This window comes from Zingiber officinale, chromosome 3A (genome assembly GCF_018446385.1).
Source record: "Zingiber officinale cultivar Zhangliang chromosome 3A, Zo_v1.1, whole genome shotgun sequence".
In the NCBI taxonomy this organism is placed as follows: Eukaryota; Viridiplantae; Streptophyta; class Magnoliopsida; order Zingiberales; family Zingiberaceae; genus Zingiber; species Zingiber officinale.
In genome coordinates, this window is record NC_055990.1 from 8082864 (window position 1) to 8096747 (window position 13884).

Consider the following 13884-nt stretch of genomic DNA (forward strand, 5'->3'; position numbering starts at 1 on the left):
AATTAAATTGTACATTATTATAATTGATTAGGTTCAAATTTTTTATAACTAAATTAATATTTGAATTTTTATTTTATAAATTTTTAGTATTTAATTTTGAATTTTTAATACTTGAATTATTTATTATTTCATAATTAAAGGACACTTTATTAAATTTAATTAAATTTGAATTTTCACCATTAACATTTGAATTAATATTCTTGAAATGTGTAGATTTGATTTATGGATTTTTTGAGATTTAATGTTGAATTTTTAAAATTTAAATATGTAAGATTAGAATTTATCTTATTTTTGAATTTGTATCGTTAAGATTATCATGATCATTAATTAACTTAACATTTAATTCAGAATTATTAACTAAGATTGATTTATTCAAATTAAGTTTATCTTATTTAGTTAAATGTTAATTAAGTTGGAATTTGAATTATCTTGATCAAATAGATTAAAATTTTTATTAAGATTTCATGTAATCTTATCCAGTTCTAGATTAATTTGGTCATTTTCTAGACTAAATATTTTTCATTTTTTATGTTTAAAGTTTGAATTTATCTTATTATTTAAAAATAATAAATGAGATAAATTCAAAGTTAAAATTAATAAAAATTTTATTTATTAAAAATAAATAAGTTTAAAAATTTTAGTCTAGAAAAAATAATAAATAAATAATTTTTTTTAAAATTTATCTTATTATTTATTTTATTTTTTTAAATAAATAAAAAAAAATTTATGTTTAAAATTAATTTATCTAATTTTTTTATTTATTGATTAAATTCTCAAAGTTAATAAATAAAATTTCAGAATTATTATTTTCAGAATTATTTATTAAATTCCTAAAAAAATTAATTAAATTTTCAGAATTAATAATTAAATTTTTAGAATTAATATTTAAATTATCAGAATTATTAATTAAATTTTTAGAATTTTTGTTTGAATTTTCAGAATTATTATTTAAAAAATTAAAAAAAAATAGAATTCATATTGTTAGGATTTGAGCTTTTATCTTCTAAAATTTTGAGATTTAATTTAGAATTTTTAGGATGATAGTTGATCAAATTATTTTTACAGTTATCTTGATTAATTAATTCATTATTTAATTCAAAGCTATTAAAATTTTTAAGATCATAATTTGAATTAATTAAAATCTTATCTTGGTTGTTGAATTATTAATATTTATTAGGTTAGATTTTTCTTGATTATTAATTAAGCTATTTGAATTTTTCAAACTAGAATTATCTTCATCATTCTTACTTGAATTTTTAATTAAATTTGAATTAATTTTATTACTTAGATTTGAAATTTTAAGATTAACTTTTTTTCGAATGCTTCTAGAGATTTATTGAATTAAACATTTTATTAATATTTTATCAATTTTATCCATGTTGACTAGGTCATTTTATTTAGTTGAATTTTTAATAATTTTAATAATTTCTAAATTTTCATGATTTAATTTTGATTTTTAGGATTACAATTTTTAGAATTCGAATTTAAGTTATTAAATTTATATTGAGCATTATTTAAATTAATTTTATCTAGTCAAATTATTTCTAGAATGATCTTGATTAATTAGATTTAAATTTTTAATGTTAATATTTTTATTAATTAAATTTATTATTAAATTATTCAATTATAGGAATTTAAATTTCTTACGTGAATATTTTTATTAATTAAATTAAATTTTAAATTATAAAAATTATTCAAAATTTTCAAATATAATTTAACATGCAGAATATTATCTAATTTATTACAAAAATTATTCTCTAAATGATCATGCATAAAGGTAGTTTTAGAAATAATATCTTCATGCAAATTTATTGGCCTATTTTTGAATGTACTATTATTGAAAAAAATCAGATTTGCATGAAATATAAAATTACTAACCTTTTTCATAATTTTCCTTGTCGGACAGCATTTCTTGTAGTGTCCAAACTCCTGGCACATGAAGAATTTGATGTGATCTTTGCTTCTCCGATTTCCAGACATCGATTTCTCCTTTGCCACTGGTGGTGTCATTTGATTATTACGAGTAGGATACTTATTTTTATATTGTCCTCTCTCCTTGCACTTGAAACATATAATATGTAATTTAAAAGTTGACATTAAATAAAATTACCTTTTTACCCTTATCCCCTCAATTCGTGGCCTGCTTGCTCCATCAACGGTTAGTCTAATCAGAGCCTCTTGATCTGATTCTAATTGTGGAATCGGCGGCGTCGATAGAGGGGGTTAATATCGACTCATTGCTTTTCACTTTGATTTTGTTCATTCTTTCTATCAAAATGTTGGTCGCAGCTGAATATAATAAAAACTTAAAGGAAAGAATACTCATGGAATTTACTTGGTTTCCAACCCGCCAGGATTAGTACATCCAAAGCATAATCATGAGAGACACTTGTCCACTAGTGGTCATCTTTCAGGAACTTTCCAGAGGTAGAGTAATTCATCTTACATTTTGCGATACAAGCACAAATAATAATAAATTAAGTACAACTTGTAATAAACAAACTAAACAAAAGATGACAGACGATATGAAAGTACTGATCGCAACGCACCCATAGAGCTTTCCTGGTGGCATAGCTTCGCAATGTAGCTTTCTGAGCGTAGAGATGGAGAGTAGAATTGAAGAAGTTATCTTGAATGTAGAGTCTTCGTCTCCTTTATAGAGTTTTATCATATCCTTGTCTGGATGAACTCTTATCTGGATGAAGTCATATCTGGATGAACTCTTATCTGGATCAAGCCTTATCTCTATCCACATCATCTAGCTTATCCTTATCCTCGTCTAGATTACAAAGATGAATAAGATCTTTTACCACATCATTTTCCATGTCACCATTTCACAACTCAGCAATTTGGACCGAACCCAGTCGGTTTACTAAACCACTGGTTCAGTCTACTAAATCAGTTTGGGTCCGGTTCAACCCGAGTCAAGTCCAATTCACCCATTTACGCTTGTCTGCTCTCTGTTTTTCTTCTAGCTCCAGGTTCCTACAAAAAACCATATAAACATAAACAAACAACCTAGCTTATATCTATAAGTCTACCCAACATACTAGGCTTACATTTTGCTTGGAGGTCCCTCATCCTATAAGTAACTCGTGGTAGTTTTGATGTGATCAACCAAGTCATGTTAGGTCATGTGTGTTGGAACCCCAAGGTGTTTTGATGTGATCAAATAAGTTAAGTTAGATCCTGTTGTGTCTAACCCTTGTGTCTAAGTGTGCAAGAGCTTAGGAACACAAGAAGTCGAGCGGAAGACGCGGCTAGCGAGAAGGACGACACGGGGAGAGAGCCGACGGGCTCGGTGCGTCTGAGGGACGAGGTGACCGCAGAAGAGTACACCGGTGGATGAAAAGAATGTGCACGACATTCGAGAGATGAGAAACCGGGAAGGAAGGCTGCTCGAGGAGAAGGCCGGAACTTGGGTTCGGGTGGGCCATATTCCGGATGGCCGAGATCACCCACGCTAACGGAGCTGGAGTGAAAGACCCGGACGGAGACGAGCTGAACTGAAGTAGAGGTCCCGGATCGAGAAAAGTCAACTCTATTGACTTTCCTGGTCTGGGCGCCCGGAACCATTCTGGGCACCCGGACCCTGATTTTGACCAGGATCACGTCAAACGTGATCTGATCATTGGGGGATAAAATTTTATCCCCCAAGGGCGCCCAGAACCCCTTCCAGGTGCCCGGACCAGTACTATAAATATAGTACTGATCTGCATATTCAAAACACTCAACTTGTAATCCAGTTTCTCTGTGCTTTCTATTCTTTTGTACTTTCAACGCTGTAAGAGGCTACTCCGCCCAGAGGAGAATCAGATAGTGTGCCATCTTTGCCTTGAATTAGCAATCCTCTGATTACAAGCCAAGTAAACCCTCTGTGTCTGTTTTCATATTATTAGTCTCTTTATTTTTTATTACAAGTTCTATTAATTAGTTAAAAATTCGAGAAAGGGTATTTTCTTTTTCAGGGCAATTCACCCCTCCCCTCTTGCCGGCCTACGAAGGGACCAACAAGTGGTATCAGAGCCAGACGCTTCAGGAGGACTAACCGCCGATCGAGGCAACAAGATGGTCGGACCAAGCATTACTCCACCAAAATTTGAGGGGGACTTCGCAGACTGGAAACGTCGAATGGAGGTATTCCTAAAAACTGATTTCGAAATTCGGTTTATTATGAAGTATGATTTTGTAGCTCCGACAAATCAGAATGGAGAAGAAAAAGAAGAGAACCTTGGGATAAAGAAGGAGCAGAATGATTCCGTAGCGAATAACCATGCGGAATATCACCTGTTGAGCGTATTGCCGCCTCAGGAAGTCAACCGCATCGGAAGCTACTCATCTGCTAAAGAACTCTGGGAGAAGTTCTTGGAACTCCACGAAGGCACGTCCGAAGCGAAGCTCGCTAGAAGAGACATCCTCCGGAACAAACTGATGAACATCCGTCTAGAAAAAGTTGAGAAGGTAGCCGGTCTACACGCGAAGGTAAAAGAATTGGTTACTGGTCTCGAGAATGTAACGACCACCCTTATTACAACTCTACTACTCTCTAAGGTGACCATTACTTAACTATTAACTCTACTTAACCGGTGTAATCGAAACCACGAGGAATCCCTACCAAAAAATTTTGACAGTCTCCCCTGTACCGGTGACCATAAACATCAATACATACACAGTATACACAGCCACAGGTGGCTGGAACATATATCAAACACCCACGCAGTTCATATATAATCATAATAACCAACTTTCGCAAAACACGATAAAACAATCCAAATGACCTGGAACTCAAAATACATTCTCAATGTTTATTAATCACTATAATGCGGAAAACTCAACAACATCCCAAGTCTCTCCCATAGTCCTGGCATCACACACCATCCGCACCTCCTCAACATCTTCCTTTATCTGCAATAAGAGGAAATGCAAACTATAAGCAAAATGCTTAGTAAGCGCTATCTAACTCACAAAAACTCGATATGCATGTGAATATACTGAAAACTAAAACTGAATGCTCAAAAGGAAAACTACTCATGCTCATCTACTAGTAAAAGAAACAAACATACTGAAATGCTAAACATGTAAAGCTACTCATGCTCTTCTATAGCAAAGAACAGTAAACTAATCTAAATAACATGCTAGCATAAAATAAAACTCAACTTGTTGATTTTAAAACAAAGTGAAACTTATTTCATTTGTTCTAAACCTATTCTTTATTTCACTTGTTTAAAACTTATTCTTTAATACTTTATACTTAGGTAAAACTTGTTTTACTTGTTCAAAAACTTATACTTATAATACTTCAAAATAGTAATCAACTTCTCTTGGGCCCAGGCTTAGTACCATCTTATGCGCGTTCCCTAATAGATTGGGGTAGCGAGCCACCAATCCTAAAAGAGCATACCTTGGTCTACCAGGGCCAAGACCTTGGAATTGGACACCTGGATTTGTTTAACGACAACCTTGCGAAGTCGGGTACTAGCCTCTTCTTAAAAGTAAAATACTTATAATCTTAATTACTTCTTCTTTAAATGTCTTGGCATTTTAATAAGCACCTTGTGTGCCAAAATCCCTAAAGTCTTGACTTTGGGTTCTACTTAAGGCCTTGACCTTTTCTTTCTTTTCTTTATCTTTCTTATATAAACCCAAAATACTGTTAGGGTATTTTTCCATATGCATCTATAAGTGAAATCAACTAGGTAACACACAATCATGCATATTGAAGTAGCAAATAAACTCAAATCTGTATGCTTAAACAAATTCTAAAACTATAATTCTTAACCAAAATCTGTACTATGATACTTAACAAAAATCTGCACTATACTAAGCTTAACAAAAATCTGCATATTAAGCTTAACAAAAATCTGCACTAAGGCTTAACAAAAATCTGCACTAATGCTTAACAGAAATCTGTACTAAATTGCTAATCTACACCACTAAACAACTTAACACTGCATGTTAAAGAATTAATAACAAAATGGGTCTAACAGTAGGTTAATCAATTAATAACGCAAGGTCTAGATAAGCTCATTTCTTCTTCTCAAGTAGATGCCAAATCATCCCTCAATCTAACGCATGATATCTTCTCATTGTCTGTAGCGTAATTTTAGATATTGAATCTCTCTTCTAATTAATTGCTTGTCAAAATATGAATATTGGAATCCAATTCTATCCATTTTCTCAATTGTCCAGTTTGAAAGAGAATTAAGGATGAAGATATTAATCAAGAAGAATGTCATCCTTTGAAGAACAAACCAACTTGAATCTTCATCAAATGTAGTTGTCTATTCTTTTGAAGATCAATCCAGAAAGCATGCCTAAAGACTTCCTCAATTCTAAACTGCAAGACTTCCTCAATTCTGTACAAACACAATCAGAAAGCAAGGAAGGAGGGCTAAATCCCTAGCTACTCAATTCTAAACTACAAGGCTAAAATCTAAGCTACTGTGATGAGATCTTCATTAAAGACTTCCTCAAAACTTATCATATCATGTAAAGAACATCTTTAACCCAACAGAACCTCACAAATCTACAAAGGAATATACTTGAAACCTCTTAATCTGCACCAGAAATTTCCACAAGCAAGGAAAGAACTAAAATATTTCTTATCTTCTAATTCTTTTAATATAGAATGCCTCGGCATTTTTTCAAGCACTTGGTGTGCTTCTAATCCCAAATTCTGAAATTTAGAGATCCTATCAAGACCTTGGTCTTTTCTTACTTATAGCTACTCATAATCCTCAAAAACTAAGGCTATCTGTTCATGATACATGTATAAATAACAAAAATCAGAACTGATGGTTTACTGAAAATTCTGGAACTGAAACCCACTGAAAAATCTGAATCTGAACACTACAACAAAATCGCTCATAGACATCGGTTTTCCACCGGTGTCTATTTGATTTTCGACCGATGTCTATGAAGCCGATGTTAAAAGTCTGCCATTTTAGACATCGGGTTAAAACCGGTGTAGTATCACTTAACGACACTGGTCTTCGAATCGGTTATTAACCGGTGTAGTATCACTTAACGACACTGTTTCATCAACGGTGTAAAATCGATGTAATATTGTATGTTAATAACACCAGTTTTGGCAGCGATAAATGACCGATGTAATATTACTTTATAACACCGGTTTTACATCGGTGGAAAACCGATGTAATATGTATATTTTTTAACAGCACAGATTTGATTTTAAAACCGACAATAACAAAAAAAAATACACAAATATTCACAAATTGTACAAATATTCTTCATTCAATAATATCCATAAAATACACAAATATTCACAAATTATATAAATAATCTTCTTACAACAATATCCATAAAATACCCAAACATTCTTTTTACATCAAAAGCTAGCTAATAGATATCAAAATCAAAGTATAACATTCTGTTAACACATCAAGGTACAACTGTCTCAAATGTAATCTAGCATGCATTCAGCCCACTCGAACCGCACTTCATCAATTTCAACTCTGGAGTACTTGAGATTTGTAAACTGTAAAAACACATAAATCCACCATATGTCAAATAACTAAAACAAATGTGTGCATGTATCAAATAAAATAGAATACTGAGTTTTTAAAGGCTGTTGTGGAAGATAACGAATATAACATAGAATCTAAAACTTTCATATATGACACTTAGTATATGCTGCTTAGAATATAACATAGATAATTTGCTCCTTCTAATTCAAGTGTACAGATTGATAAGAACCGACAGCATCATACAACAACTTACTAGGCATGATAATGGTTGAACAAAGAAATATGACTACACAACAAATCCAGTGAAGGAAGCATAGAAGAACAAAGCTACCTCTGATGAAGAGATATACTATTTATTGTACTACCTCTGATGCCATCTTGGTATCCTGAATATCCTGCACTAAGCCCCCTATTTTCTGTGATTTCTGCTACCAACCACAGCAGCAAGGAATGCGGCAAGAAGGCAGCTGCCTCCTTAGTTCAGCACTCAAAACAACAAGTTAGAGCTTCCTTTTGAACACTCAAACTAGAACACTCAAACAAGTTAGAGTTGATGTGTATTTATCCTTTTTGTCTTGTCTTTTGATCCAGATATCAGCATCATAGGTGAATTAACTAGAAAACTCTACATGTTTTGCTTCAAATAATCTCTCAACTGTACAACCTTCAGTCATTATTGTCTTTCTCATGTTTTTTTAAGGTCGACTTGGGGAATCCATCCTTTGACATAAGGCATTACATCCAGGTGCCTAATTGCTTGAGATAACAAGTCGATGGCAATAAATACCTACTCCCCAAATGATCATTTGTTCTTTATTGGTTACTACAGTCAGTCATATGGAGCATGGTTCGCATGAGAGCAACGCCCAACTATAAAGGCGCACCTTTTAACACTGCATTTGGAAATATTAGGGTAACTGTAACTCTCTTGTAAGCCACCAAAAGTTCTTTTAACAAACTGGACGTGAAGCTGAGGCATTGATGGGCAAAACTAAGATCAATTGGCCTTTTAACCCCAAGTAAGTAATACCTACAGGAACCCATAGCAGTTAAAAAAAAGTGTAGGCTGACATCTGAAGGATTTGCAATTTAAACTAAGAAAATTAGAAAAATTTCTCACTATTACCCAGCTTAAAACCAGGGATACAGACATCTGTAAAGTCAGCATCTTCTTCCTCAATTAATTTCTTTATTGTTCCAGATGTTGTTTGACATATTAGTGCTTTCCTCATATGCTATATTTATCAACAGCTCAAAGAACAGATGTAAAGATAAAATTGACCTGTTTGATGCAATATGTGACGGCAAGAACAGCCCAGGACATCATACCAAATTGGCAGTTTGTAAAAACCTTGATGTCAAAGTTTTTGCCGATACGAGGATACAGTTCCATGTCCTGCACAAGGAAAAAAAAATTGTCCACAAACTGTATAATTTGCAGCTACATTGATAGGAAAAATTAGGCTGAAAAGCATTGCCAAGTAATTCATTTGTTCATTATAGAAGGATATTAATACATGAGATACAACTTGCATAATAACAACACATAGCTAGAAAAAACTAGCATGAAGAAAGGCACAAACCAAATGGTTGAGCAAAAGGAAGTCCAACAATATCAACAAGAGGTAAGATCCTCATGTGGTTTTAATGGCAATTATTTAAAAGCAAAGAATAACCTATTCCACCTAAGGTTTCCTCTGCCAGGACCTCATATTAGTGAATATACTTCTCCGTGCAAGAAAATTGAACAAGCAGTGTGAGGCAAGTGTTTATTGTATAGCTAGAAATCAAACTTTACTGATAAAAAGAGGAGAATTTCAATTCTGTCAAGATGCTCTTTTCCCAACAACTTAACATGAATGGAGCTTTTGAGATTGAAATGTTCATGGAACTGCAGAACTAGCTTGAAAAGCTTAAATAGAGACCAGGCATGAAAGTATTCCAATGCGCCATATTCAAATTGACTTGTGACATCCCAATTCATTGGGTATTCCTTATAATGAAAGCTAGAATGTGGTTGCCGAAATCAAAGACATCATATTCTAAGCCATGTTTAAAGAGTTTTTACATGTATGTGATATTATATAAGATCCCATCATCATAGTAAAAATAATCCTATTGTTGCAACAGAAGTACATGCATATGTGTATTATAGTTGGCAGTGAGACCAAGGATGTGAGAGAATTTTTTTTTCCATGACGGTGAATATATGACAACATTGAATATTGGTGGGCAAGTGTTTTAGATTTCTAAATAAATCATTTCATAAGATTTCACATAATGGAAAAAATACTTGAAGGTTTTTTGTGATTCAATTGGTTCCACAAGTAGATATGGTTAGAAAATATCCTCTGAACTCTTAAGTCAACATATCTTGGATCACGAACAAACACATATAGAGTAGGCAATGAAACATTTGAAAATAAAATACTAATGAAGTCACAAATAAGGTTATTCATTTGTACCAAACATAAATATTTAACTAATTTTTTTTAAGGAAATTGCATTTTCCAATGCAATTTGATCTCATGGTACTCCTTTTACGACTAAAACCCTCAACACCAAAACATGTTATAGCACAATTCCCCATGGAAATATCTAGAGCATTAACTACTAGTCTTGGGTAGTTCTGCTCCCTGGTGTTGGCTAATGATTGAGACTTAACTATTCAGCAAAACAAATCACAGAGTGATTTTCCTGTTTAAGTCTGTGATCAAGAGCATATATTACTTTCTATACTAAAAAAGAAAATGAATGAGGCTACATTGAATTTATGACATTTGACTTTAGCAAATAGACGTGCTTTTTTAATGTTTGTTGAGGATAAACATGCACAGTTAAGAAGCAAAAGAGAATCAATTGGTTAAAGAGACAACCAGAAGAAAGTAAGACTGCTACATATTCTACAAAGTACACTTACATACACAAATATAGTTTAATCTATATGCAGATTGGAGAAATCTCATGTAACCATTAGTACAGAGAATGGAAATGCAAGAATAGAGTGCACCCATGCAAACATAATTGTAATATGTAAAAATAGTGATACATCTGGGAACAAGTAACAGATAAAATCCTTCACTATCAAATATAGCTAATAAAAGTTTAAGCATTGGCACATAACCTGCCATGATTAGGTAACAGTGATTAAAAAATAAATCAACAAATCCATTGTAATATGTTCATTTGTTTTTTTTTGAGATATTTGCAAGGCCCTTGCATACTCCATAGTATCTCAAATTATCAATCAGATGCATTTATCTGATTATTTTATGTGCAATCAATCCAGAAAAAAACAATGACACAACAACTCTGCAAATGATGTCTGGTTAAGAAAGCTCACCCAATAAAAATCAATTATGAAGTTCCCTAATGAACCAGAATCCGAAGAAGATGGTGCCAAATGACCCTTTGGAGAAAAACAATCATCTCAAATTAGGAACAAAGGACAGTAATAACCATAGGAAAAGCTAGATTGAAATTTACAGAAACTCACTTTCAAGTATAACAAAATGCATAACACTAAGCTTCCCAGAATAAGTGCTGAATAAATTTCTCCCAGGTGATCATACACGACTGCTGGGTTGAAGATTCCAAACCTTCAAAGATAATTCAAGAAGCACTGGTCATAGTTAAAAGTTAGAAGTATGTTAAAATAAAGATAAATACACATGAATTGCCAACCGATGTCAAAAAATGTGCATACATGTAGAGGAAAATAAGAGATGCAACTAGGTGTCTATAAACCACTCATCTAACTCCCTGCAGAGAAACAAAATCCTACGTATGCACAACAATACGAAAAAGTATGAAATTAAACCATTTAATTACATACTTGAGGTATGAGTTAAACATAGGAGATCAACAAATTTAGCAATAACAATGGTAATCATCATGGCGACTTATCATTAATACTAACAAAGATTTCCTTTTTCCCTCCACCCCTTACATCTTCAACTCTAATTAATCCAAATACTTGAGAGTTTATGCACTTTACTAACAATATTCAGTCTTTGTCTGCATGACTTTATGCCTCTGTATATGCTTTGTGAACCTTGATCACAAGATAGGACTTTACCATGTGCTATTAAATTTGGAAAAAGTGGCATACTTGTAGCCGTTTAAGTGATATGCTAGTATATAAAATAAAAAAGATTGCCATTACCTTCAAAACTTACAACAAATAGCAATCAAACCAATCTCCATAGCTTGTGTTTTCCAAAAATAGAAATTGGAAACAAGAAAGAAAAAAAACCACAAATTTATGTCGGAAACAAAAATTTGCGGGAGGGAAAGACAGGGAGTTTCACCTCGTCAGATTCCTCCTTCTCCTCCACCTTCTCCTCCTTCTTAGGCTCCTCTGCAGCTGGGGCGCCGCCCGCGCCGCCGCTACCAGGGGCGGCGACCCCGATGGCAGCCACAGAGCCACCGGAGGGCACAGAAGCGAACTTCTCCCGGCCGGCAGTGATGACTTCCGTTATGTCCTTGCCCTTGACTTCTGCGAGGAAGTGGTTGATCCTCTTATCCTCTGCCTCCGCTCCCACTACAAGCAAGAAACAAGGATCACCGAAATGAAACCAAGATAAATATGAGAGGGAAGAGAGTTCGACCTGATTCAAGGATGGATCTGATATCATCAGCGGAGGGGTTGGGGTTGCTGCCGAGGACGGCCAGGAGATAAGCCGCCACAATTTTCATCTTCGCTTCGAGATTTGCAGACGACGATGCCGCTGTTGCAAGGTCTCGGACCTCTCGGTGATGAGTGCGTAGAATGAGGTGGGTCGGCTTAATTCCAATTTGTATCTTATCAAAACCCTAGGGTTGGGTCAGCGGAGGGAGGGCAGCGGAATGCAGGAGTAGGGGTGGGAGACGCAGCGGCGGCGGCGGCTAGGGGAAAGTTGGTCTTGGCCTTGGAACTGTTAGGATCGATGATCGCGGCTAGAGTGGGGGGGGGGGGTGTGAATAGCCGACCCCAAATTCTCGTTTCTTCCTACGAATTAGGTTAGCGCAGCAGAAATAAACACAAGAAACGAAAACAAGAAGATCAAACCTCAACGCGTCGATGTAACGAGGTTCGGAGATGATACTCCTACTCCTCGGCGTGTCCGTAAGGTGGACGAAGCCTACCAATCCGTCGGTGGATGAGTCCCCGGAGAACCGGCTAATAACTACTCCTTGTGGGTGGAGAAACCTCGCCACAATACTTGTAACAACAAGAAAGGAGTACAACAGATACAAGAAAGCAAAAGACAATATGAAACACTTGCTTGCCTTTCTTGTTGACTGGAGTGATGAAGCAGCAACCTCACACCAGCAGCAGCTGACGAGAATCCAGTCGAGAAGCTCACGCGAAGCTTCAGCAGCGAGGAGCTCAGCAAAGCTCTGATAGCAGGTAAGAGCAGAAGCTCTAGAGCACCAGAACAGAAGTTCTAAGAAAAAAAAGCAGCACGCAGCAGCAGCCCTTCACCTAGATTTATACCTGCGAAGAACCTGCAACGAAGACAGAAGACGCAGAACCTAGCCGTTGTCACTCACAACGGCTAGATCCAGACCGATCAGGCTTCACCCTGATCGGTCTGGGGCTTGCCTGATCGGTCGTGGGGACCGATCAGGCCCTGTGCTGATCGGTCCCCAGACCGATCAGAAGGCTTCACAGAGAGTTGCCCAACTCTCTGTGTGGAATCTGATCGGTCCCCGGACCGATCCCACCTCAGGTGGTAGCGTCCCTGATCGGTCCCGGGGACCGATCAGGCTCCATGCTGATCGGTCCCCAGACCGATCAGTAAGCCCACAGAACCATGATCGCCTTCTGTTTGTTATCTGATCGGTCACCAGACCGATCAGATACACAAACGTATCACTGGATCGGTCTGCAGACCGATCCAGAGCTTGGTTTTTGCCCAAACCAAGTCCCAAACCTTCCAAACCAATATCCGGTCAACCTTGACCTATTGGTACATCATGCTTAGCATCCGGTCACTCCCTTGACCTGCTAAGACTCCCCACCAAGTGTCCGGTCAATCCCTTTGACCCACTTGGACTTTCCTCTTCGTGCCAAGTATCCGATCACTATCCGGTCACTCCCTTGATCTACTTGACTTCTCAACACCAGATGTCCGATCACCCTTGATCCATCTGGATTTTTCCAATCTGCCTGGCTTCGCTCACCAGGACTTCCAAACTGCCTGGCTTCACTCACCAGGACTTTCCCATGCCTGGCTTCACTCACCAGGACTTTCTCGAACGCCTGGCTTCACTCACCAGGACTTTCACCTTCACCTAGCTTCACTCACTAGGATTTTCACCTGCCTTCACTCACCAGGATTTCTCGACTGCCTGGCTTCACTCACCAGGACTTCTCCGACTGCCTGGCTTCACTCACCAGGACTTTTCCCCG

The 13884-nt window shown here is 35.8% G+C and overlaps 1 protein-coding gene across 4 annotated transcripts; it reads right to left on the reverse strand.

The window, feature by feature from the left end:
* Nucleotides 1-4779: 4779 nt before the first annotated feature.
* LOC122051142 (60S acidic ribosomal protein P2B-like) lies at nucleotides 4780-12528 on the reverse strand. 4 transcript variants are annotated; one of them, XM_042612101.1, is made up of 6 exons: nucleotides 12098-12528; nucleotides 11798-12030; nucleotides 10984-11086; nucleotides 10831-10896; nucleotides 8770-8883; nucleotides 4780-4905 (listed from the first exon to the last, which is right to left on the reverse strand). In XM_042612101.1, exons 1-3 carry the CDS (start codon nucleotides 12183-12185, stop codon nucleotides 11054-11056), a joined length of 354 nt encoding a protein of 117 aa, XP_042468035.1. In that variant the 5' UTR covers nucleotides 12186-12528; the 3' UTR covers nucleotides 4780-4905; nucleotides 8770-8883; nucleotides 10831-10896; nucleotides 10984-11053. The 4 variants fall into 4 exon arrangements, with proteins under 4 accessions (XP_042468035.1, XP_042468034.1, XP_042468037.1 ...); XM_042612100.1 differs by lacking the exon at nucleotides 4780-4905 and adding an exon at nucleotides 7439-7498; XM_042612103.1 differs by lacking the exon at nucleotides 4780-4905 and adding an exon at nucleotides 7439-7498 and having other exon boundaries at nucleotides 10984-11109.
* Nucleotides 12529-13884: the final 1356 nt, after the last annotated feature.